The sequence below is a fragment of the Oculina patagonica genome, chromosome 6 (genome assembly GCF_052425735.1).
Source record: "Oculina patagonica isolate OP01 chromosome 6, crgOcupat, whole genome shotgun sequence".
Taxonomy (NCBI): Eukaryota; Metazoa; Cnidaria; class Anthozoa; order Scleractinia; family Oculinidae; genus Oculina; species Oculina patagonica.
In genome coordinates, this window is record NC_135763.1 from 1893276 (window position 1) to 1920077 (window position 26802).

A 26802-nucleotide genomic window follows, 5' to 3' on the forward strand; every position below is an offset into this window, starting at 1 on the left:
CTGCTTACTATATTACAATACGACCACTAAAGTAAAACGTTCCACACCTTGTGTCCAAATTGAAGATTTTGACCAGTAGTGGCACGGTTACTTATTTTCTAAGCTATTTTTCCTATCTGCCGACATCATACATCACCCCAGTGAATGACGGGGTCGAGGAGGATACTCGGTACGTATCAGATGAATCACTGTATAATATTAACAATAAATTTCTATTTTTCTTTTCACATCTTCCCACTTTACAATAACCAGTGGATTGTTAGTGTACGCAAATAACCTGCCTCCTTCCCAAGGCCTTAATTTTAATTTAGACGCCAGAATTACAAGCCTCGCGCAAGATTCCCGCCGAGCAGGGGACGAGGCAGATAAATAACGAGCGACGTCACACCACGTATTACGTTACAGTCACGCTCTAATTTCTGGACACCTATTTCCTTTCATTTTGAATAATATTTCTTTTTAATTGGCTAATGTAAAACTTTTGTAAAATCATTTGAAATTTCTAAAACATTTTTTGTGCTTCCACCATCGATGAGTTGTCACGTAACGATTTTAAATCGGAGAGGCGTTGCGTTACAACGCTTAGCTTGGAGCAGGAGCGAAGGAGGGCAAACTTTAACCGGATCTAAAGAGTAGCATCCTCGATGAAACAACAGGTCCGACGAGTTCTGCATACTCCTGAACCTCCTGGCGATCATCAGCTTCCGTAACCGCCGCATAAAGCTGTCAAAAAACAAACAACAGCGGGCAATTAATGTAGACTGTGTAGTTCCTTAACCGCTTAGGAACGAAGAGGATTAAGTTAAGTAAGTGCAGTTCCTTATCCAGTTGGTAGGGGTTTAAGAAAGTACAACGGCAACGCCGAAGTTAGCGTCGTTAAGAATCTTCCTATTATCTTGAATCATCCTGTTCGACCCTCTGTGCCAGAGCACATTTTTCGATCTCAATTGTTCACCGTTTGGTTTACGCTCTTCTGTAACACAAAATTTGGTCATTACACATTGCAGACGTCGGTTAAGATAAGAATCCCCCAGGGAGGGGGGGGGGGTGGGGGAGCGAAGAGAATTAAATTAAGGTATACCTGGTAAGGCATTGCTTGTCGCTCGAAGAGAACAAGTACCTCATCTGTAGATCCTTGGGCTGCTTCTGAATGAGTAGTATAAAGAGTGAAAAGACAAGGTAGTTATAGCACAAGTATGTTGAAAAACGTTACTTTACGATGAATTGGAATCAAAAGTACCTTTAAATCAATGGAAACTTCAAAATAACACCGTAAAACTTAGTTATTATTTTCCAGCCAATTATGTTCCTTTTTTAGTGGAATTGTAACCAGAGGGAGAGGAACTTACATCAATGGGAGGGGGGGGGGGGAGGAGTGGGAGGGAGCTTAAATTTCGTTGTACGGCATAATATTATTTTGTAGTTTTCCTTTATCAGCGACTCCAAACTATCTGCAGTTCTCACCTTCGTCCAAGTTGTCAAGCCGCGAATATTTACTGAGGTCGAGTTTTGGACGACACTGTTCAATTGGAATCCAGTTATAGGTCTCTGGACAGACGAGGTAAGATGGCGCGTAGTTGCTCTGTACGGAAAAAAGAAAACACTCTCTTTTATCCCAGATGGCTTACCGGGATGCGGCTAACTAAGTGTAGCAGGCTAGGAGTATTGTTATCCCCCCTCCCCTCAGTGGAGCATCCAGTGTGATCCAGTGTGTACAACTCCTAGTTCATTTCAACACACCTTGTATCTCATTTTAGGGCAGGAATGAATGTAAAACCCCATGTAGTAGTTCCGAATACTTGAAGTAGCTCTTTGAAGTGAGCGAATAAAGTGAATTTCTCTGAAAAAAAAAAGAAAAGAAAAGAAAAAAGAACATGTGTTAAAGCAAACTGTTCGATGATTCCGATAACTGGCCAATAGAGCTAGTGCAATGTTACATTATTGTAAAAGTAACAGGGTCAATACAATGGAATCCTTTGCAACGGCCACTCTGCAGCAAGCAGCAAAGTAAACTGGCGGTTGTGCAAAGGTGTCCACTGTAGGCAGGTGTCCCAGAAGAGTAAAGTATGTGCATCGGCATACGATCGGCACAAAAAATTCAGGCCGTTATGGAGAGGCGGTCGTTATAGAGAGGTGGCCATTAGTAGGAAACTTGAACTATATGAAGTAAAGAAAACTTGTTCACTGAGGAGGAACTGAAATTTAGAAGTGATGATCTTTTGTTGAGGGTGAAATTCTGAGAGCATAGAGGAATATCTTAATGTAAGGTCAGAACTAAACTGAACTCGCCAGATTTTGCGTCTGGGGTTTAAACAAGAAATAGTCAACAGAAGCATACCCTAGGCACACCCCCAGACAGCTGCATCAACTGACTCCCTGCTCAACAGTGCCATAACAAGAAGAACATTAATAACAACATATCTGATCAATGATCTAAGTCAGTTAAAAATTGCTGGAAAATGCTCCAGAAGGCTGGAAATGCTATTTTAGAGACCCGAGATTTGAAAGTCTCCAGGGAAGCATGCCCTGGATTCCCCTAGAAGCTCGCGCCTCCGGCATTTGTAACGTGCCCCCAATACGTTTAACCCTGCTACGGCACTGCTCAATAAGGAACGGCTTTCAAACAAATAAATAAAATTAAACTACCTTAGAGCAGAATAGACCCCAGGGGATAAGAACGAATAATCCGGATCATAGAAGAGATACACTGATGACACGCAACGAGGAAGAATGTCAATCACTCCCACTGCTACGAGTTTACCTACAACAAAATGAAACGATAGTGAGTAACTGTAACAAGCGAAATGAACGTTGACTAGGCCTAAAGCCAATTTTCCCTCATTGTATCAAAAAGGCCAAGCACTGGGCACACAGCTAGTATATACACAATCAATAAGAGTAATTAAAGAACAGTATGAAAACATTAGAAGGTTCCGGGAGCGTTACATAAACCAAACAACAACTCGGTTTGCTTTTGCACCAGATTGGTCATAATAATAACATCGTCAGGGTAACTGGTTTGTCAGCATTTTGCCTGAGAATGGTTTAGCAGGGAAAGTGCATACCTTTTGTAGGGAAACACAAACAGCAGATGCATAGTATTGAAGGCTGTGGATGAATTAATAAAAGTTCCACTTACCGTCAATAAAATACTGTTGATGAAAAGAACCAAAACCCATGAGAGGAGCTCCTGGTCCAGTGACATACTACATGTTTAGATTGAACAAGAAACGAGAAGGTTATATTTAGTAAACCTTTCCAGATCATAAGAACCTGTTTCCAAATTTAATGCTAAATTTTAACACTGAATAAGTGACATCATTACTGCAACTCATGTCTTCACAATCTTAAAGCCATAATTTTACAACACAACACAGTGCAAACATACCTCGAGCGGTGAGTCAACCAAGAATCTTCTGAACTATAAACAAACAATGCAAAGGGATAAATAATAAATAATGGCAGGGGGTGAAACGATGCAATCTGACCAGGAAAACAGCTAAATGACAGAAACAAGTTATGAGTATAACACAATGTTAAAATCGTTTTCACAGCTAGCCATCTATTATTTTCAGATGAGCATCCAGTTTTAAACGATTTAGTGTGTGGCAGAATTGCCCAGAACTGTGACACATTTTGTGTTACTAATCAATCAATAAAAAAATATGACTCAGTCACATTAACAATGCTAACAAACCGACTGATCATGACAACTAGATTTGCCTTTGCATGGTAATGATCTATCGCAGATTTTGAAGCAATGAACATTTCGCCTTGAGCTTATACAGCTCTTTCACTTGCTTTTAAGCTATGAAGGGGAGTACATCTGATGATCCAAAGAAAAACTTAGGACATCCAAGGTTTTAAATCTATTAATAATAATATTAACATAAGTTTAATTTTTTTATATAAAAGGTTTATACCTAAAACAAGGATTCTGTGAGTGGGGCCACTTCAGGTTCTGTAGTGCATTTCACAAGGGCTTTCCATTTCCAACTTTGGTATCAGTGGAATGAAAAATCTTCTATATATTTTTGACCACTTGAATGTATTCGGTATATTAAATTAGTTTGTACTTAAAGTATGTGAAAGTGAGACTTCACAGTGACAAGGTTCGTGTTTCAAAACTGTTTTGGCCACACAGCCTTTGGTAGCTTTAATTAATGTATTAAATGAGAAACAGTCACGAGACACGACCTAACCTGCATTTCATCACATTCATCAGGGCGGTCTTTGTGGACAGTCATTTGATATTTTGCATAGAGAGCACATGTCTGTTTGTATGTTGCTTTAAATTCTTCAGACTTCAAGTCCACTCTCACTATTTTGACCTAGGAATTTAAACAACTAAGGGTGAAAATTCAGCTCGCAAAATAATGAGAACTGAAAGTTATTTCTTGCTTGTTCAATTGGTAAGGAAGTGAACCCTACAGGTTTTAAAATGAATACACCTTTGAGCTTTTATTGGCTTAAAGATCCCCCGAAAATACACTGCACATATTCGAAGGCAACAGTTGTAGTGACGATTTTACAATCTAATATTGAAGATGCCAATATCTTGCAATGCACTTGATGGAACAGAAGTGGCCCCCTCCCCACCTTGAACTTGTTACTAATGTTATAATACCCTTTTCTCAGTGCATTTTTCAGGGGGGTCTTTATGGATAGCTCTTTGGTATTTAAAGAACAGCGCTGCAGTCTGTGGGAAGGTTTGCATAAATTCCTCATTGTTTGGGTCTGATGGAATCAGCTTGATCTAGAATTGAAGCACATACATGTTTGTATCATTTATAAGCTGTGCAAATTTTTCGATCTTTACCAACTCGATTCTATGGATATTCCAATGAACTACAACTATAAAGCTTAATGGCACAATATATAGACATGAAATTAAACATTGCTCTGATCAACATAATTACTGGTAACTTATACATGCGTGTTTGAGTAATGTATTCATTTAGTGAAATCACGCGGCAACTTGCCTAGTAAGACCACAACTACAATCTAAAAATGTAGTCGAATAGTCCATAGCAAATGATGCATCCAATAAAACTTCAGGTGGGTCTTAAAACTCAATGAGTCCAGGAGCAAAACATCTGCCTTTATTTTGACTGTACCATTGGCACTTGGACAATTCATTTTGTCACCACTGTGGGGGCATTTCCCACCCCCACCCCATTTGGGTATGTTCAGGGGATGGCCCAGGGAAAAGGTACTGGAGAAATAGACAACTACGATTTGTTCGAATCATAGCATAGGTCTGGAGTAATTTGTACGGGGTGGAATCTTTACCTGGAGATCGTGAGCAGGTGATTGGCTAGGTAGTCTATCAATCACAAAGTCTTCCAATGATTTCGTGATGGGGGCTTTGGACGTTTGGGAACTTGATTCTGAATCTGCCAACTAATGAATGTAAAAAACCCAAAACAATTAAATAACCTGAACATCATTTAGGTGTACACCATATTAAAATTGTGGCAAAAATGGGTTATCCATTGTTATTGCTGTTAATAACACATAGTTTGTACCCTTACTCTCTCTGCTTCAAAATGTCGGAGAAATGGACCGGACTCTGGTATTTGGTAATCAAAAATTCATGACTACATGGAGATACATTTTTAACAGTCATTCTACCGGTATTTTGGTTTGCAAGCATTAATTAAAAACTTTAAACAGATGTTTCAAAATAACCCAACTATTACATCAAAATTATGTGATTAATAGGCAGGAAGTCATACATTTATGATGTAGGGTAAATTTCTCTTAAGAATTTCAAGGTGGGATTTACATACATGCATGCTTTCCTGTGCCACAAGATTTTTTAAGATAACAAGGTTAATAATTACTGTATTATTGGCTAGGCTCCAAGGTACGTAATGCACATTGAGGGGTATGTTGTCGTGGCCCTACATGCATTTTGGGCCGATTGAACTCTCAAATTATTGGCTGGTCTCAAAGTGATAGGCATGTAATACATTTATTTAAAGCAGTCAGGATGTGTAGGTTTGCCCCATGTGTGTAGAAGGCTACTTGGGTTGTATAAGGTAGCAGCTCTTGCAAGAGAACAAAAGCTTATGAAAGCTGTGGCACTACTGTGCTTTACCGTACCCAAATTCGCAAGTAGCCAATCAGAAGCGCGATCTACTGTCCTGATATCCTACGATATCAAGTCACTGACCTGATATGCCCCATATCACGGTCACTTTGAAGTAAAGTAGTGTTACTGTACGATGAATTGAAAAGAGGTTTACCAATAAAACAGAACTTCGTAACTTAATTTAAGCGATGTTTAGCGGTCGTAAAAAGAGAAAAACTTTCCCGCCAAAACTAAACTTGAGCGCGCTCGCCAATTGCGCGATGTTTGCAGATGAGTACTGAGACATTCCGACTGAAAAATGGAGTCGGTATTTCCAAATTTTTCGCTTAATTTTGATTTTGAAAATTTAGAGAATGAAACTCTAAACAAACGAGTGAAAAAAAGGCAGAAGAAGAACTTGGTAAAAGTGTTGAAGACCTAGTCAACACAATTTGCAGTACGTACCTTGCAAGCATGGCTTCAACAGAGCGATAAATATAACCGGAGTTTTAGCTGAATTTGGGTACGGTAAATACCTAATCGTACCTTTTTGGTACGCTTCGGCTGCATATCAGGCTCGTTTGGTCTCGCCATGGGTATTTTTGCTCGACTGCGTCTCGCCAAAATACGAACCATGGCTCGACCAAACTCGCCTGATATGACGCCGAAGCGTACCAAAAAGGTACGATTAGGTATAAATACAGCATATGATGTATCACGTGTACCCACCTGTGCTCCTTTGGCCATGGCAAGTTTCTGCTTCTTCCTTTCTAGACGAAGAATTTTGGCTTTTCGGCAAGGCGGCTTGTTTGGATCAGGCCCTAAGCCATGTGCTACATGTAGCACAAAGTAAGAATTGAATAAGAATATAGCAAAAGCAAGGGAAGGAGTGAAACAAAGCTAATAACAATGCCAATTCAATACTCTCAAGAAAGCCATTGCCCAAGAAAATTAAATAAAAATTAAATAAATAAAAGAAATGATTAATAAAATAATTATAACTTCATGCATCTACATGTATATAAAGAGTCTAGACAACGAAAAAACAAACTAATACTAGTTATTTGATTGTCTTTTCAAACAGACCATCATGGAGGAATTAAGTCCAGTGTATTTACAGTGACTCCTTAGCCAAAAACGCTTTATCCATAAGAAAGTGATTTATGAACAGTTACATAATCTAGTCTACTAACACGGTCCAGGCTACCATGAAGCGCCCAATAATGCATTTCACTAATCATTATGATTGCTGCTAGTTCATGTACATTTGTACCATGTATATATTATACCTGGTGCCTTTTTCTTTGATGGCTCAGTTTTCTTGAGTGGTTCACATGTTGATTGGCCTGCTGACGATGCTGCTTGTGAGTCTATTTGTCCCTTCTTGGTCTCCAAATCACCAGTCCCAGTTTTATTTTTTGTTCCCAGTTTATCAGTGCTGATATCTCTTATTCTGACAGCTTCAGATGGTTTCATGCCAGGCTTGGGCTCGATGAAGGGTGGTTCATTCACTTCCCTAAACTCGACAGGGACTTGTTTTTCAGCATCTTCACAATCAGCACTGGAAGTTGATCCTGAAATTAATAATCGTCACAAATAAGTACCTTATATCTTGCACAAAGGGCATCATGCTCCAAATATCTGCTAGTTCATCTGTCAGTACCTTTAGTTATCAATGCCACGTTTTTTAGTAATATATAATTGGAAAGACTAGTACTTCTTAACATAAATCTATGCACTAAGTATTCTTAAATTAATTTGTAGAAGACTACTGTATCGTATGTCTATTGTAAATGCACAAATGTGCATTTCTTATGTTTTTTTTGCCCTCCCTATACTCATCCATGCTCAGTTTTTGATGAATTATTATTTTTTTAATTGAATTCTTAATAAACTATTATCACAAATTTGAAATGCACAAAGATAGACAAGGACATACATGTACCTTGTGTTTATTCTACTCAGTAGTCCCACTAGTACTAAGAACTAGATGCTACATCAAGACAATATTGTTCTGGGAGGGGAAGAGGGGGGGGGGGGCGGGCGAGGAGGGGAGGCACGGGACGACGCCGCCGGGGGGGGGGAGGGGGGGCGGGGGACGGGGGGGGGGGGGAGGGGGAGGGGGAGGGGGGGGGGGGAGGGGGGGGGGGGGGGGGGGGCGGGGGGAGAGGGGGAGAGGAACACGGGGGAGGGCGGAGACGGCGGGGGGGGGCGAGGGGGGGACGACCCGGCCGCCCAGGTTATCAAGTAGTTGATGGTTTTTCTAACCCTTGTTACCTGTCCTGTTTTTAGTTAATTTTAATTAACTAATTTTATTTGCTAGGTATAAAGCAGCTGGAAGCAGCACTCATACTGAGGCCTGGGCCCCAGCTTGATCTCACAGGGGTTTCAAAACACCCTGATGTTGCTTACCATGAGGCAAAATCTCTTGTTGTGCTTGTCACTGCGAGGAATTTTAAAAAATAATAGTGAATCCTACAGCCACGTACCTGATTTGGGAACTGTGAGAAACTTGGTCATTTTCTTGAGCACTTTCTTCTGCGACTTGGTGGGATGGAAGGAGACTGCATCACATCTGATGAATTGAACAGTAATTTTCTTCTAACTTTGTGTGTTATTGGGAGGAACATTAATGTTTTAGACGTCTCTGAGATCAAAAGTGATTCACACTGCATGACAGTTTAACCCACGTTGTGTCAGCTAGAAGATAATTTTAACAAATTATTTGGTCGGTTTGATTATGTTTATTTAATTGCCAGACACAGTCGAATTCAATCAAATAAGGTTTAATAGCGGGCAAGGTTAAAATAGTATTAAATGAATAAAAACCCGAAAATTTTAAAGTTTTTTTTTTTTTTTATTTTTTTTTTTTTGCGGTCACACTCCCCGGTTGTAATTGGGCTTGATTGAGTTTGATTACAGATAGCTCCAGGACAACATACTTGATTGTGTAGGCTGGACAACATGTTGTTTTCATGGTTGGCTTGTACACATATTTACCACTCCTGTAATAATTAAACAAACAAACAAATGACATGAATTGCAACTTCTGTGGAGGGGGACAGGGGGGGGGGGGGGGGGGGGGGGGGGGGGGGGGAGGGGGGGGGGGGTTTTTTTTTGGGGGGGGGGGGGGGGGGGGGGGGGGGGGGGGGGGGGGGGGGGGCCCCCCCCCCCCACTTCTGGTCTTTCCTACAGCTTGTGTACAGTAGATCAAATTAAGTTAGATATGGAGAAAGAAGCTGAAACTACTGTTGCTTTTCTTTGGCTGGCTTGTCTGATATTCCTTTGGGAACCTTGATGTTAAAAAAGTTGCCAGTAAGATATTGATGAGCCTGTCAGGTGACCTTGTGACCTTGAAGCACAAAGTATGTGAAGGTGACTGAAATCTTGTAGACCAATGGAATACCGGTAATTTTATTGTTTTTTTTTTTTTTTTTTTTTTTTTTTTTTTGTATTAGGTTACCACCTTCTTCCCATTACCGTCACCCACTTAGTACTACAAACAAACTTGACAGGAGTCTGTAAAGGGCCCAGGGGAGGGGGGGGGGGGTACTCTCCCAAATTACCTGTACAGGCAAGTGCCACCCATGGAGGTCATGATTTTGGGCTTCCGATCTAGAACATTAATTTTAGAGGAAATTCCTAGAATGGGGTATGATATTTCGAACACTAGCCTGCGAATACAGCCGCCTCTCATGGGACGCGAATGAGAGGCGGCTGTATTCGCAGGCTATTCAAACACACGAAAGTTTCAAATTATCAGCAGCCACAATGGGGTGTTCACCTGTTTCTAGAATTGGGTATCATTTTCGATGTAATTTATTTTTAAAACAGGGTGCTATTTTTGGAGACCCGGGCGGAAAAACCACCGAAAACATAACTGAGTACAACCACCCCAGCCTCCCCTGTAAAGGGCGCACTGATCATTGCATTGGTCAGGACCTTAATAAATACCTGTAGTTCTAATTATATTAATTCGTAGCTACTTTATATTGGTTTACTTTTTTTTTTTTTTTTTTTTTTTGTAAAGGGGTGGATATGTTAAAGCTTCATCTCAAGGCATGCACAGCACAAGAAAAAGAAAATCGAACAAGAATGCTTATTTATTTGGGTGCTTCATCGATCAGTCAAGCCCTCGTTGTCAAGGTGAAAATTTGTTTCACACAAACCTTCTCCACCCTCTGTCAATAAGATCCTGATAATCTAAGCAAGTCATCCTGTGTGCCCACATTCCTTTCAAAAAAGTTTAAAAATATCAATAGTTTTTAGCCACTTAAATTTTTCCAAAACAGACTTCAGATTTCAATAATTTCCGCATGTTTGCCATGGGGACATGGGGTCAGACCAGCTGCATGTTCAAATATAATGCAACTCGATTTATGTCTGTTACAATATAATTTAATCGAATACAACAAAACTGCAACAATGCTTATTTACCGTGTGAGTGGTTGGTGCTGCTACTTCCACAATAACCACAACGGTGACCTCCAGAATCGCCAAAATATTCAACTATGCTATGGCCCGCCATTTTGAAAGACACCCAACCTAAGGATGGGCCGATACTCGATACCAAATATTCGATACATCGATATTTTCACATTTTGAAAAGTATCGATACTTTCGAAAAATATCGCACTCGATACGTTTTCGATACTGCACACGTGACCTGAGCCTGCGGTCTTCTGTCAGCACCTGAGGTTTAAAAATGCACTTTTGCGAAAACAAGTATTAATTTTCTTGTCAATAATTGGATTTTCAATTGCCGACTTGATCTAGTCCACAGTGAAACAAAAAGATAAAAATCAACATTCCTGTCTAATATTTATAATGCTCGGACTGTCCTTGTATGGTCAAACAAATCACGTGACATACCAATGACGTCAGTACGGGATGACGTCATAATATCGATATCGATATCGATATCGAGAAAAAAGGCAAATATCGTATCGATATCGTATCGTTTTGAAAAACCTGTATCGGCCCATCCTTAACCCAACCGAGCAAGCTGGATTCAAAATGAAGACTGGGCTCTAGAAATTCCGCAGACCTCTCTACTAACGATATCGCGGGCATCGAATAAGAACTTTCCTTCCTCGAAAGACTCAAATTTTTTCGATAGTCTGCAGAAATATGTCTGATTTTGGCTTTCCCTCATCGTCATCGTCAAGTTCCTCCAGTGGAATGAATGGAGCTCAAAGAGCTGAATTGATGGACCAAGTTAAAAGTCAGCTTTTAGTTGCAACGCTTCAGGAATTGCTTTCGGTAAGTTGTACCAGAGTTGTGCGTTGCCGGTACATGTGCTCAAAACGTGTGTAAGATAGCTTCCATTTGTATATTAAAATATATTATCCACATGCACGTCTAAAATGACATGAATCAAATCTCAGTCCAGCTAGCTCTGAATATGGTGCACTTAGAGACTTTTTATCTCAATTTGTAAAATCGGTGTTAAGGATGATGAAATGTTCTGAACGTTTTAAACATCCATGTACGTTGGGCCGTGCCAATATCCCCCCCCCCCCCCCCATTTAGGTATTACCTTCAGATAAAAGAGGATTTGAGAATGAGTAGGTGTACCCTCTGATTTTGGTGATGCTTAACCCCCCCTCCCTCTCAGAAATTTTGTAATTTAGATTTTTTAACCCAAAAACCCCTACAAAAGTCTGCAATTTTGACAAAGGCCCTGCCAGGATATAAAATTCCGACAAGCGACATGGCCCAAAAAGTGGCGACAGCACATTAAATAAAATCGCGAAAATCGACAACCCCTTTTGAAAAAAATTTAAATTCCGACAATTTTCCTTCAATTTTACTACCAACAGCGATGCAACGTTTGATAAAACAGCGACACGGAGCATTTTTAAATTTAGACAAGCGACATAGGAAACCCCCCCCTCCCCCCTTGGCATGGCCTCTTGACAGCTTTTTATTTGTGAATTGCAATCTGTGAAGTACAATCCAGTAGCTGGTCCGTAACCATTATTTTGTAGACAACATCAAGCCACTGCACACTAATGGCATTTTGCATAAGAACACAAGTAGAATTCCACCAATAGCTGCTGTTAGTGGACTGACCCTGGTTTCTTTTACTTATCCACTAGAAAATGTCAGAAAAATGCTTCAAAAAGTGTATTTACAAACCAGGTGCACAGCTTGATAATTCCGAACAGGTAAGACTAAAATCTACAGCATACCATACAGTTCCTCATAACTACAGTGCAGTGCCAAAGAAATATATACTGTTACATCTGCTACAAAATTATTTTGTGTGAATTTGACTACCTGCAGGGACGTAGCTAGGATTTTTCAAAGGGGGGCACTCTTTGTGACATCTAGGGTGCTGACCAGATTGTTATGTCAAGATCCATGCTGTGTTTTACTAAAAGAGACATTTTTTCGGATGAGAATGAGCGTGGGGGGAGGGACAAGCCTACAAAATAGCTGCATAAATGGAATATCTAACACTGAAAAAGAAAGATTTATGCAATGTTGATTCTTCAGATTTGCATGTTTTCTCTACTTGAATTATAAGGTTTGTACCGGTATGTTGTTGACTTAACAAAAAAAGGGGGAGGGGAGCAGTCATGGGCACCCCAGGATTCCCCTAGCTACGCCATTGACCTGAAATTAACAACTTCTGCCTTCATGTACTGTTGGATCCTGATAACTCGAACCTTCAAGGGAAAAAAAAAAGGTTCAAGATATCGGGAGTTCAAAGTAATTGAGGGTAAAATTAGTAAGAAAACAACCTGGAGGGAATCAGAAAAGGTTCGAGTTTAATAGCGGGAGGTTTGAGTTATTGAGGGTTTGAGTTATCGAAATTCAACTGTAGTATACCCAGATGGTATTTGTTATCTCAAGAACTGCTATAAGCCAATTGAAAGTAATAACCTCAATCATTGTTACTCTTTTTCCAGAAATGTATATCCATGTGTATGGATCGCTATATGGATGCTTGGAATACTGTATCAAAGACATACCAGTCCAGGCTTCAGAGAGAACACACTCAAGGAGGAAACTTTTAATTACATGCTTATAGCTGGCTGTATTTGTTACTAATCTGCCATGTGGAGTATCATTCAAGTCAAGAGATTACTGCATCAATTCTTTCTACAGTATTTTATTGCCTTTAATTTGTGACATTCTATATTTTGTCAAAACTTAACTTTTGGACATCTCCTGTAAGAGGACCCCTACATGTAGCTCCCATTATGGGACGTTTTATTGTGGTGTTACAAGGCCCTGCACAAAGTGATCAGAACAGTTATGTACAGTCATGTACATAAGAACCTGAATGTACTGTTAGTAAATTGCAAAGAAGATAATGAGTTGTAAGGAATTGTCAATTTGACAAAAATTATGTTCAGTTCATATTAACATAATTATGGTAATCTCACTTTCTTCTTAAAAGCATGATGCATAAGGTACTTGGTTAGCCAGCTGGGATGGCAAAAAAATGTTCACTGGTTTGGTCATACATGTATGTTAATAAATTTTAATCTGAATACTTTGTCATGTTTTGTGTGGAATGAATTTGCTTTAAACTGGCAAACACAGTCAGTGTCACGTTAATGGCTTAATTGATGTTTCACAAGTTACGGCTTTGTTGTATTTTTTATACAATGCTGACGTCGGAGACATGGGGCAACAAATGCTCATTGGCCCAGGTGCAGTAAAATCTCCATGGTAATGCCCCTTTCAAATGAAAAAAAAATGTAAATAGCTTTAAGAGGAAATCCGCCAGGACTTCGAGTAGTTTTTGGACAAAATTATGTACCAAAACTATTTACACCTTATTGCAAACATTTTTGTTACTGCTTCAAATATCTTATCAAAAGAAATCTTTTCTAACAACACCAAACATAGAAAACAAATTTCGAAGTTTTCCACTGAATCGCTTAAAGAGGAATTTACAAAATGGCTACAGGTGAGATTTTGCCTATAGCTTGTGAACTTTGAAATTCATTTTCTCAGGCTCTGATAAGAAATTGTTGTTGGTGTTATCACGGATAATTACTTACATCTTTAACTTTTATTAAGGGTAGGAAATAAGGCAATTAGATTTAAATTATTCTGGTACTCGATTTTTGTCCAACTTAAATAAATATTACTCGACTTCCTAGTGGATTCCTTCTTAAAAATTCTTTAAAGTTTTAGTCTCTAACCATCACCGACCATTGCAGTTTGCTGTATATAATTCTTTATGTAAAACCAAATGCAAGGCTGATCGGACAGCTAAAAAGGCTAATTTTATTGCCCGATATTTCAATTAGACAAAACTAACCCTCTTCAGGGGCTGCAAAAAGCTAAAAGTGGTTAGTTTTGTCTAACTGAGCTATTGGGCAATAAAAAGCCTTTTAGCGGTCCGATCAGCCTTCTGTCTGATTTGACCTTAAATATTCAACATTGCTGATCCTGATCTACGCAAAGATCCGGCTTTACTTCGCTGCTGTTTGTCCCAGTTTTCCTTGCATCATTCAAAAGGGTGCATTATTTTTACGGCTTGTCTTGCATACTTTTGAGGAGCCTGTGGGATGAAACAATTATTTCTTTCCCCAAATCTGCCAAATCCCCTGACTTGATTTCGCGGTTTGGCGCTTTTCAACAGTCAGAAGGAACTGAAGGACTACAGATAAAACCGGTTCCTAGAAAACAAATATTCCCTGTGAGGGGATCCCCTCACGTACTGCTCGTCCAAAAATGACCCCCTAAAGGGCTGACTCCTCATTTTATGGGCATGGCGCAAATTCATTTTTCACCCCTAAGAGGTACCTATTCTAAAATAACAAATTAACTGGTACTGGCAATTTGAAGACTGAAAGACTGTTTTCAAGTAAATAATTCAGAAATAATAGTTCTTTGCGTGAAAAATGTGTTACCATCCTGTCATTTTCGAAATCGATAACCTTAGGACCCAAAAGGGCAACTTTAGTGGCGGTCATTTTAGGTTTTAGCACCCCATAAGCGGTACCACACATTTTACCTCCTAAAAGGTACGTCTAGCACCCCCGTCATTTAATATAGGGGAGTCCCCCATCCCCGGGGGGCATACATTGTAGGGTATTAATACTTGTTTCGCGGGGTCCTGCTTTTGTTATTCCAATCCATTCCGTTCCAATCCCGATTATGTCAACAGCCGTTTTGCAACACCGCCGTAATCTTTACTACTGTGAACGAGAGAGTCATCTTTTGTCTCGTCACGCAATCTCTCCAATACAAAGATTGCGTGATGTGACCAGGGACGGAGGAGTGTCTGAAGGTGTGCATTGAATTGACCAATCAGATTTCACTAAACGTGGCTATTACCCACAATTCTTTTGGTGTCCAACGGAGGAACAAAGAAATCCAACATGGCGGACCTCAAGGTGAGTGGAACGATTGTAATAGTTGTGGAGAACCTCTTTATCGTTTGAAATCAAGAAGAAATACTAACAATTTTTTAATTCTGTAAAGTACTTGTCAGGTTTTGGTAACGAGTTTGCCTCCGAAGCCTTGCCGAATGCGCTTCCAAAAGGACAAGTAAGTGTGCCATATTAGTAAGTAATTTACTTCCATGATTCGGTCTTGTCGGCTTGGAATTTTGAATAAGGTAAAAGAATCTTATAAAGCTAAAATCAGAGTTTTTGTTGATCAGAATCCCTGTCTCGCATGTATTCGATTATTCGGCGAGTACACACGGAGGTAAGTGGTGACTAGTACAGTCTTGTACCAATATTAACTCCATTTACACTTCATAGAAAAAATCCGCTAGACAGGGATGGATGTTGGCAAGGGTAGCAACATTTTTTTTGGCAAGGCAAGAACGGTTCAGACCTGGCTCTTTTTGTTTTAGGCAAGGACTTTCGGTCTAGGCAACACGAGAAATCGGAAAGGAGCATGCGTAGAGTAATTCATAAATAATTATACGGGTCTATGAAACTCGGGGGGGGGGGGGCACCCTGTATATTTTTGGGTGGGGGTGTGCCGCTGGGAATTTGAAGGCCTTACCCTATACTAGACCATTTTCAGCTGATTTTTGCAACCCTATACTAGACTAGACACCGAAAATCCCTACCCTATACCAGACTTGCATTTTTTTAGAACTGTATCGCTATCAGTGTTTTAATGGAAAACCATCTGTCAACAACGATGCCAAGATGTTTCAATTCACGTTTAGGAAATCCTCTTTCTCTTCCGAGTTTCTATTCCTATTCTGGACTTATTTCGTCATACCACCGATCAGTTTCCTGGCAAATGCTACCCTTTTCCAGACCAAAACTCTCTGATTTCTATACCCTATTCCAGACTAAACTGCTTGAAAACCATACCCTTCACAACGGCACATACCTATATAGTTCATGTATGGGAGTGCCCCCCCCCCCCCCCCCGGGCTATGAAAGCGTGATTACTTGCACGTCATGATCCCGACTAACGTCACTAACATAACAGTTAGAGTGCTAGACGCAGATAAAATGAAAGTTCAAAAAAAATATTTAAAGCTGAATCTTAAAGATACCAGGCAAACAATTTGACTGATTACAGGCAAATTTACTGAAAATAGGAAAAGTGGGACAGCTCACACTGGAGTACATACCTGGGGTGGAGGGACTCCCAGATAAAAGGAAGGGATGGTGGCGCTCGTTGGAATTTTTGAAAAGAACCCCTAAAAGAGACCACTTTGGGTATGGCTCAAGCTTTTTTGGAATGCCTTTAGTGAGACCAAAATCTGACTTTGCACCCCTAAGCGAGACGACAAGCATCACCATCACTTTCATATGGGAGTCCCGCCCCCCCCCCCCCCCAGGAGTACATAACGTGTAAATCCCATTCCAAGGTTTCAAAATTCCATGCCAATGACCAAGCTGTTCCGTCAGGATCCCAGAGGTTTTCATATCTAAGTCAAATATTTGGAGTTTGCAAAGTGGAAAGAACAAGTCACCATCTTGCAGTATTTGATGAAACCTGAATTTTTTATGTAAAAAATCTATCACGTTGGCTAATCATCAGTTAACATGACAAAGAAGGCTACAGTATCTGCACCTTGATCATGCACTTACAAGTACTACTTGAGTAACTCACCTACATAGCTGGGACTGCACTGAATGAAGCATGGGGCAAGTCATCAAAAAATGACTTAAAACATTGTGACAACTCTTTTAAAGTTGCTCTTTATTTCCAGAACAGCCCTCAGAAGTGTCCTTATGGCTTGTATGCTGAGCAGCTGTCAGGTACTGCTTTCACTGCTCCAAGAGAATACAATAGCAGAAGGTATGTTTTTATCTACTGTAGTGTAAAGTGCAGTATTTAGTCATCAACAATTTTAAACCAAGTTACACTGGGTTTGTTATATACAGAGGCAGCAGTGCGTTTTGAAACTTGAGGGGGGATAGGACTGTCCAAAAAATATGCCGCCTAGTATGATATATTGTAACCTGTATACATCCTAAGTAAAGGATCAATAACAGTCTACAGGCGTTTACCCAGGATTTGCAAAGTGAACATCCAAAAAATTTCTCCACCCTCCAAAGAGGGTCTTGGAACAAAATTTAAGCATGTAAGGTGTAATTCTGCAGGTTAGATTGCAAATCTGTTTGAAGATTTCTAAATTTGACAAAAAAATAATTCAATACTGACAGTAATTCATTTTAAAAAGTGGGCATCCATGGGACACCCATCTGGCTAATAGTCTGACTGTCGGTCAGTTTTCAAAGCATTTTGACGCATCCTGTGCAGGGGTCCACTGGACAGTTGTTTCAATAATATTAGTAGGAGTAGCCCATTAAATAAGCAAAGCTTATGGCCTTGTACATTAGTAGTTGATTTGGTTAAATTGGTATTCTTTCCTGCTCTTGTTGTAGTTGGCTATACCGTATCAGACCATCAGTTGTCCACAAGCCTTTTGAGAAGACAACTCAGGGGAATCTAACTCATAACTGGGATGAGTGTGACCCTAATCCTAATCAGGTAATAATATAAAAATTACTTTGCAAGTTGAATACAGCTAAACCAGTCTTGTGGCTAAAGGCCAGTCCTCTTATAAAGGTTTCAGGTTTTTTATAATCTGGTATTAGTAAGCCAGGACAATTTATGAATAGTAAAGCAATTTAATTTGGTGCCAACTATAGACTATAGTTAAAGGGATGTTGTGGTAGCCTAATAGTTAGTGCACTGGATTGCACACATTGCCGTTATAAAGGTCTTTTGATTGGTAGATCAAGCACAGTACTGTAAAAATACTTAAGAGTACATGTATTGTGCCCATATAGTCCTATATCAAATTCTGCCTCATTTGATTTTTTAGTTAATGACACTAAAATTGAGTAAAAAAGGACATGTTCTAGTAATACACAGGGTTTTCAAATCAAGCCGGCGACCACCAGAGTGCTGCCAGCTACTTGATCATATGTTGCTGGTTACTCTACTTCCAGTTACTGATGCCTATGTCAAAACATTTTCGAAACCCCAGAATACAATAAGTACTGATAGCCCAGCCAGTATTGTGGACTAATTAAGTCTTTGTTTACTTCAGATGCGGTGGAAACCATTTGATATCCCTGCTGAAGGTAGCAATGTTGACTTCACACAAGTACGTTAAGGCATTCACACTTGCATGTAGCTATACTTAAACTGCAGCATTGACTGAGTCAATTATTGACAACATCTCAACTGTAAGGTATGAGATCACTTGTACAGCTGTAGCTGGTATAATTTTGCAATGCAGAGTTGTCAAAAATAGCTGGCCGCCAGCAAAAATCACCACCTACTTTGTGTTTCTGGCTGGCTACTCTGCTGAGATATCCTCTGATTTGGTATTAAGCTACCTACTTCAAAACTTTCAGTCAACCCTGCATCATGAATTTCCAGTGCCGACACTTTAGGAATCAGGATATGCAGCTGATCATGACACACTCACCAATACATGTTATAACATCAGTTGGATCATGCCCCCATCAAACTTTTAATAATTGAATGATGTGATTTTCATTTGTAATTATTTTCTAGTTAAAGTCAATAAATTGAAACTTTAAATATTATAATTATAATTAACTATTTATTATGTAAAGTTATTTTCTCTTGTCCTGCTGATAGAAATAAATAGATAACAAATAAGAAATAAGAACACAACAAATCAACCATAAGGAAACTCAGAAAAAATTCTGAAAAAATTCCAGTCTGAGATGGGATTCGAACCCACAACCCTCCGTGTTCTAGAACGGATGCTCTAACCACTGAGCTACTGGAGACTCGATGGCGAGCAAGCGCCAATCTTGTGGTTAAGACGTACGAACTGCATCACGCAGCCACACAGTCCAAATACTAGAAACACATTATTAGGCCTAACTGCATCACGCAGCCACATAAATGGTAATAACTATCACCAATGAGAGGCCATGCCCATCAAACCATCCTGCTGATAGAAATAAATAGATAACAAATAAGAAATAATAACACAACGATAAGAATAATTATATAGATACTAATGATTTTCTGCATTTAAAATGAGAGTTCTGATTACTTTGTGCATCATATTTTTAAGGGTTTGCACACAATATGTGGTGCTGGAGATCCTCGGTCAAGGCACGGCGTGGCAGTCCATGTCTACTGTTGTGATGTCTCTATGAAGGACAAGTAAGATATTTGATCATGATACATGAATATCGTTATCGTAAAATGCAGGGCTGCAAATAATTTTTTCACTTGAAAGGACATATATCCTACTAAGACACGGCCATCTTGGATGGACAAAACAAAATTTTGGTCGGACATCACCAAAAACAAAAGGTTGAATTTTGTTCATTGTTGCAGTAAAATGATCAAAAAATTGCCTGGACATCATATCCGACCACACTTGGAATTTCATCGGACATGAGCAATTTTGGGTTGGCCAATGTCTGATGACCGACTGTTATTTGCAGCCTTGTAAATTGTGTGTTTGTAACTTATGTAATATTAAAAAAAAAAACCAAGACACTCACTTATTTTGTTGGAAATTGGTTGAATGATCTCATATAAACTTGAGGTCAGGTACATGTTGTACTCGTCTAACAATCTTGAAATATAAACAGGGATTTGAAAAGCTAAATTCAAATATTCATTCATTGAAACAGCTTTGTGGGAGTTGTTTGATGGTTTGAAGTTGTTCGACTGTTTTCAAAAGCCTCTTTTTCTTCCATTCAAGGTGTTTCTACAACTCTGATGGAGATTTCCTTATAGGTGAGTATACTAAGTGTCAAATGAAATGATTAATTAGGAGTTCTAACCTTGGCTAGTGATCCTCTGAGTGCTTCCTTACTCTGACACTGTTATCCATGATTACAGTTAACCCTGCTTAGGGCTATATTTTTATTGATTATACTGTTTGACAATAAGCTCATTTTACACTTTGTTTTTTAATAATTGCAGTTCCTCAGAAAGGTGTTCTGATGATCACAACAGAGTTTGGTAAAATGGAAGTTAAACCAAATGAAATCTGTGTAATCCAGGTACACAGCCAAACACAATTTGCTCCTTCTCTCTCAGTTTGCCATGGGAAATTTAACAATTACGGTAATGACTGGCCCTGAAGGAGTCGATTAAAGGGGAAAAATTAACTGGCTTCCCAAGGGACCAGTCATTGAGTAATTTGTAAATAATTATATAGGAAGATGTATGCAATGTCAGGGCTCGAGACTAACGGTAGCCAACTAGCCAAAGGCTACTAAAATTTAGGTCTTGGCTTACCAGGTTTAGCATTCCTACAAGCCATTTGGCTAGTGAAAAACTCGGAAAAATCAACTGTTCTTGATATAAATCAATATGCCTGACTAGTGAAAAATTACTTTTGGCTAGTAAAATCTGACATGTCACTAGCCAGTAAACCGGTGAGTTAAAAAGTTAGTCTCAAGCCCTGAATGTGAAAACAACTAAAATAGACTTTATGTCCAACAGTAACTAGTGGTCATCAGTCAACATTTGCATGACAGTGCACTGTTACCCTCTGACGTCCTTCATGTAGATTTTGCAATGTTGCCAGTTCAGAGACTTTTGGTGGAAAACATTTTTATTGTAACATGTCATAAGTTAAACATATATCCTGCGATGTACGTCATTTGCTAAGATTCTTGCTTCATCTTCTGGCAAAGTGCTGAAGCTACAGTTTGTGGAGAACTGACACAAACGATGCAGGCTATTGTCTTAGGCTTCAAAGTGTTTTTGAAGTTTTTAGTAACTATTTATAAACTGTGAGGAAAATTTATTAGTATAAAATCAAGCTAATTTTAATATTGGTGCATTTTGCAGCAAGGGATAAGGTTTTCAGTGGAGATCAGTGAACCTTCAAGAGGATACATCCTGGAGGTGTTTGACGCACACTTTGTTCTGCCAAATCTGGGACCAATAGGTACAGTGTATGTATATTAAATTAATTAAAATATTTTAGTATTGTTTTAATTCTTCAAATCAAGGCTAGTTGTGAACACAAGAGACTACTTTAATTTGGATTACAGTCTATTAAAATTAAGCAGGATAGCAAGTTAAGGGCTAAAAGACACTTGTTTGAATACTTCTGTTCGGGCCCTCTTGGGCTCCCTTCCAAGCAAATTTAAATATTTTGAAAGAAGTAGTATGCTGGCCTAATGGTTGGTTCATTGGACGCCATATCAAGCGTTCTGGGTTAAAGCAGTTGGTGACAGGGCCATTGTGTTGTGTTGTTTGCCAAGACATTTAGCCTGTGTAGCAGGCATCTGTATACTTTTTATATTGCATGTCTGTGTACTTTTTTAAGTGCATTTAAAAGAGTGTGTGATCACGAGGCTTAAACTACTGCACCTGCTATACAGGCTAAACAGGTTAAAAGTCATTCAATTCCCACAGTACCTTAGTCTCCACCCAAGTGTACTAGGGTACTAGTGTTCTGTTAGAAAACCTGACAGAATGTTGTTGCTTCTATCCTGTGATGGAGTAGCATCCCGGCCCTTCCAGGGGTAGTAGAAATAATTTATACTCCTAGCCACCTCATGCTTTACAAAAACTGGGGTAAGCTTCACCACTGTGGGCCTGCCGTTGGTCCAAGTGTGTGTTAAGCCTTTAACTCATATTCAGAAGTTCTACCTTTTTCATCTGATCATTAGGTGCTAATGGACTAGCAAACCCCCGTGACTTCTTGACACCTGTGGCATGGTTTGAAGACAGAGATGTGTCAGCTGGCTTTACTGTGATCAGCAAGTACCAGGGAAAACTGTTCAAAGCTGTTCAGGTACAATGTAACTTGATCATCTCCTGAATGTTTGATATAATTATTGCTTATAGTTTGAATATATGTTAATTAGTTTTTGTTGTATTTTAGGGTCACTCTGCATTTGATGTTGTGGCGTGGCATGGTAACTATGCTCCATACAAGTACGATCTGAGTTGTTATAATGTCATCAACACAGTTTCCTTTGATCATGTTGTAAGTGTCAGTTCCCGCATGTAAATAATGAAATGAACTTGACTGTATGTATCTAGAGCAAAATACCCATGCAGGGAATCAGTTGTCTCCAGATTTTTTGCTTTTTTACTTTATATATAGCCTCATAGCAGGCATAAAAAGGGGAAAGGGGTAGTAGGAGGATGAGGGAATGAGGATTGAATACCTTTCTTTTTCCCTTCCTCGCTCCCCCTCCCCCTTTTTATGCCTGCTATGAGTCAAGAATAAATGAAAATAACTGAATAATAGAGTAAAATGGGAATTTGCAGAGTGGCATTTCCACATGGTGGCTCTTCATCTATTGTTCCTGATCAAATTGGAATTTAGAAGTGTTGGTTTTTGGGGAGGGAGGAAAACTGGAAAACCGGGAGAAAAACCCTCAGAGCAGGACAAGACCAACAACAAACAACCAACAACAAACTTCACTTTTAGCTCTGTGATATATTTAGCATATGAGACTGATACCGCAGCATATGTTACTGTATATGTTGTGGTTCAATTTTATATTTGGTTTAAAATTTTTCAAACCAGTTTGATTTTGATTTTTCATTGTCTTACGGTCATTATCATAATCTGAAACAAAGGGAAATGAAAATCAAACTGGTTTGAAAAAATTTAAACCATAGATAAAATTAAACCACAACATATACATTATTGTTTTGTTCTGTAGGACCCTTCAGTATTCACTGTTCTCACTTGTCCCAGTTTAAGACCAGGAACTGCCATAGCAGACTTTGTTATTTTTCCACCAAGATGGAGTGTAGCTGAGAACACATTCAGACCACCCTATTACCACCGTAAGTGTGTAACTAAAAGCTAAGAACGATACGACTAAAAATATATAAAATTGAAATTCGCAGTAAAATTAATAAAAATGTGTAGAGTGCTGCTGATTTTTAAGGACAAATAACTCGCTCAGGTTAAATGTATGTATGAATGAAAAATCATGTAAGATACTTTAAATTGAAGAAAATTGATTTACTGACAGTTGTCTCCTGCTTTCCCAAACAGGAAACTGTATGAGCGAATTTATGGGCCTGATTCATGGAAAATATGAAGCAAAGGTAAGTTGTGTCCATGCAAGTAACATTACAGGGAACTCTTTACAAGGTTTCCGGTGGTAGGTCGCAAGGGACCACACTCACAATACCAATAAGTTAGATTCTGACAGCTGAATTCTCCTCTTAATGAACGTTTTAGAATTTTGACAAAGTTTTCAATTCAAGACTCAAGCTTACCTAAAAGTTGTTATAACAGAATTTCACCGTCTGGTACTAACAGTTGCCCTAAAGCAGTGGCACTTGCTAGTTGCGTACCAGAGGGTGGTTAGACACCCAAAGTAACAAGCTCACTACTATTGAAAAACTTTGCAGTGATCTCTTACTTGTATTAGGACCTCTTTACATGAGAGTTTTCGTCCCGGGATGAATTCATCTCGGTGTCTGGTCATTTTCTTGTTGTTGTCTACATGATGATACACGATTTCGTCCCGGGATGAACTCATCCCGGGACGATTTCATCCCTGTCCTTAGCACCGGGATAAAATGTCATCCCGGGATGAAACGTGACGAAAAACCCCATGTAAACAGTCTTTCTGGGATGAAATATTAAGTAATGTAAGCACGGGCGAGATGAATCCAACTCGGGCGGGACGACTTACGTCCCAGCATCCCGGGATGAACACGCTCATGTAAAAAATGAAATTTTTTTCCGATCCCGGGACGAAATTCATCCGGGGATGAAACTCATCTCGGCTTTCATGTAAAGAGGCCCTAAGTTTTTGTTGGAACGAGCAACTTTGTTATGAACTTAAAATGTCTCCTAATAGAGGCTAGACGTAAACCGGAGTAACAATGTGTGGTTGTATCATGAAAATAAAAAGTGTTATTTTGCAACAGTATTCTGAACATGATCTTATCTTGCAGGAAGAAGGATTTGCCCCAGGGGGTGGTAGTCTACACAGTATGATGACCCCCCACGGGCCTGATAAGGATTGTTTTGAGAAGGCGTCTGAAGGAGAGTTGAAACCTCAACGAGTAGCAGATGGCACTATGGTATGTAAACTGTGTTACCTTATAAGACTGACACGGCACTGTTCAACTGATATACCTTATTATAGGAAATTAACGCTTGTGTTAATTAAGGTATTTGAAATTAACGCGACTTAAATTAACGTGAATTGAAGGAAAAATTACCTCCCATTAAAGAAAAATTAAAGCGAAAGAGGGGGTAACATTTCAAAATGAAGGAAATTAACGCGACGTACACAACAGGAACAAGTTTATTTCAACACTTGTAAGCGTATAATCTTAAACGCAAACAATGTTCATGGTACTTTTCCCACTTTGAGCGTTCTTCGCAGTATCAATGATAGTGGCAGATAAAATAATGCTTTTTCCTTGGAGTCAAGAACGTCTGGACGGTAACAAGAAATTGGGGCCGAAATAATGGAAATTAACGCTTTACTTAATTAAGGGTGGAAATTAACGTTAACAAAAATTAACGCGACTTAAATTAACGCGAATGTTTGAAATTCGCGTTAATTTCATGACGCGTTAATTTCCTATAATAAGGTAATACGAGACCAACTCACTAAGTGCTTTGATGTGCGATGCTTCTTCGCGAAAAGCTGGCAGAGATCATTAGGCTTGGCAAAAAGAGGAAACATGTTTCCAAAAATACCCGTAGCGCGTTATTTCCCCAATATTTTCCAGTTTTTCCACACGGGAAGCATTGCTTCCAGTCAGTTTTGTTTCCAAGAAGCAAAATTTGCTTCCGCTATACGGCAGAAACATTCCGTGTTTCCGCGCGGCATGGAAGGCATGGCAAAAAGAGGAAATAATTGTGGAAACATGTTTCCTCGTTTTGCTAGGCCTTTTCAGTGGAACTTCTGTAACCGGACAACCAAAACTAAACCACCTTGCAGAATGGAAACGAAGAATTTCGACTTCAGTGTTTAAAGCCGATTTTCTCTTAGTGCAATCCAACGTTTTTACTTCAGCTGAAATTCTGTATTCTGATTTACAATGCCGGTGTGATTGATTTTCATTGTCTAAATGGAAATTTGTTAGCCTGCGAATACAAAAAATTCTGATGCTTGCTACAGGGCTGTAAGTACGTCAGTTCAGAAGTTGACCAGTTAACTGCTCTTGTGACTCTTCATTAGCGTTTTTAATTTGTTTTCAGGCGTTCATGTTTGAAAGCAGTCTGAGCATGGCTATCACCAAATGGGGCAATGAGACATGTCAGAAGGTTGATCACGAGTACTACAAGGTGTGGCAACCATTACAGAAACACTTCAACCCCAACTGGAAACCAGATGGTGACAAGAAAACAAGCTGAATGAAGTGACAAGGCAGTAGAATCCCAGCCGCCATATGGAACTTCTAGAATAGAAATAAAAAAAAAGCTTAAATAAGCGTTTAAAATTGCGATTAGTAAATGAAGGGAACCAGTGACTTATCAAGTAAAACCTGTAGTAATAACAGAAACGACAAGATAGTTCCTGTTGAAACCGGTATTAGTTATAAATCGTTAATTTCCATTGTGATCAACGCCTAACTTCTCTTTCATGAATGTTGACACATTGTCAAGTAGACAAGTGACTTGTCTCTTTGGGTCGTCACGCAATCGTCACAGAAAGCTTTAGGGCATAGAGGCGTTGCGTGACAATTGTAACGCTGTATCTCCAAATTATCGGGTAATATTTTGAGAAACGAATGTCAGTCAGTGTAGGGAGAAATGAAATTTCGAGCTTGAAGCGCCCATGAAACAAACGCTGGGTGTTGTCTAGCGTCAGAGCGACATCCTAGTGTAATACAGTACCGTCCAACTTCCCTAAACGTACACCCTTGGGACCTGAATAAGTGTCCACTTAGGAGAGGTGTCCGCTAATGAGAGGTTAAAAAATGCAGTGTTTGTATGTGGCGAGGATCATGACTAAGGGTCCGGTTATGGGAGTTGTCCGCCTACTAAAGGTGTCTGCTAGCGGAGGCGCAACCGTACCCGGTTTTGACGTGCGGCGCTAGCAGTTAGTCCCACCAGAAATTGAGCGCGCCTCGTCACGAAATATTTTCAAGATTGCTTCAAACTGTCCAAGAACTGCTCCTGGGAATATAAACGGAAAGGGTTTTATTTCCGATGTCAGACCGATGGGTCTATAACCTAGGGAAATTTTAAGGTATTTGAATAAAGCTCTTAACTGAACAACGAGTGTTTTCTTTTTTCCCTTTGTGCTTACAAGAAGGAAATTCTCGGCGGCCTTTCGCAGTCGTGGGGGTCTTACACCTAATTGCGCTCC

General features: G+C 39.5%; 3 protein-coding genes across 4 annotated transcripts; 2 read left to right on the top strand and 1 right to left on the bottom strand.

Annotated features, from left to right (window-relative positions):
- Nucleotides 1-237: 237 nt before the first annotated feature.
- Nucleotides 238-11172, bottom strand: LOC144656079 (arginyl-tRNA--protein transferase 1-like). Of its 2 annotated transcripts, none has more exons than XM_078516302.1 (16): nucleotides 11074-11172; nucleotides 10514-10621; nucleotides 10246-10309; nucleotides 9019-9081; nucleotides 8566-8651; nucleotides 7366-7650; nucleotides 6806-6909; nucleotides 5293-5403; nucleotides 4628-4756; nucleotides 3389-3421; nucleotides 3140-3206; nucleotides 2647-2761; nucleotides 1739-1840; nucleotides 1465-1580; nucleotides 1082-1146; nucleotides 238-723 (listed from the first exon to the last, which is right to left on the bottom strand). In XM_078516302.1, the coding sequence occupies exons 1-16, from the start codon at nucleotides 11147-11149 to the stop codon at nucleotides 616-618; spliced, it is 1632 nt and encodes a 543-aa protein (XP_078372428.1). In that variant the 5' UTR covers nucleotides 11150-11172; the 3' UTR covers nucleotides 238-615. The 2 variants fall into 2 exon arrangements, with proteins under 2 accessions (XP_078372428.1, XP_078372427.1); XM_078516301.1 differs by lacking the exon at nucleotides 4628-4756 and adding an exon at nucleotides 4203-4331 and having other exon boundaries at nucleotides 240-723.
- Nucleotides 11173-11201: 29 nt separating this feature from the next.
- LOC144656092 (mitochondrial import inner membrane translocase subunit Tim13-like) lies at nucleotides 11202-13581 on the top strand. The gene is made up of 3 exons (XM_078516319.1): nucleotides 11202-11338; nucleotides 12178-12246; nucleotides 12994-13581. The coding sequence occupies exons 1-3, from the start codon at nucleotides 11207-11209 to the stop codon at nucleotides 13099-13101; spliced, it is 309 nt and encodes a 102-aa protein (XP_078372445.1). The 5' UTR covers nucleotides 11202-11206; the 3' UTR covers nucleotides 13102-13581.
- A 1829-nt stretch (nucleotides 13582-15410) lies between these two features.
- On the top strand, nucleotides 15411-26711 carry LOC144656081 (homogentisate 1,2-dioxygenase-like). The gene is made up of 15 exons (XM_078516303.1): nucleotides 15411-15441; nucleotides 15530-15595; nucleotides 17235-17323; nucleotides 17914-18019; nucleotides 18585-18641; nucleotides 19593-19684; nucleotides 20235-20269; nucleotides 20459-20538; nucleotides 21335-21434; nucleotides 22165-22289; nucleotides 22380-22484; nucleotides 23173-23299; nucleotides 23514-23566; nucleotides 24428-24556; nucleotides 25689-26711. Exons 1-15 carry the CDS (start codon nucleotides 15427-15429, stop codon nucleotides 25842-25844), a joined length of 1335 nt encoding a protein of 444 aa, XP_078372429.1. The 5' UTR covers nucleotides 15411-15426; the 3' UTR covers nucleotides 25845-26711.
- The last annotated feature ends 91 nt before the right edge of the window (nucleotides 26712-26802 follow it).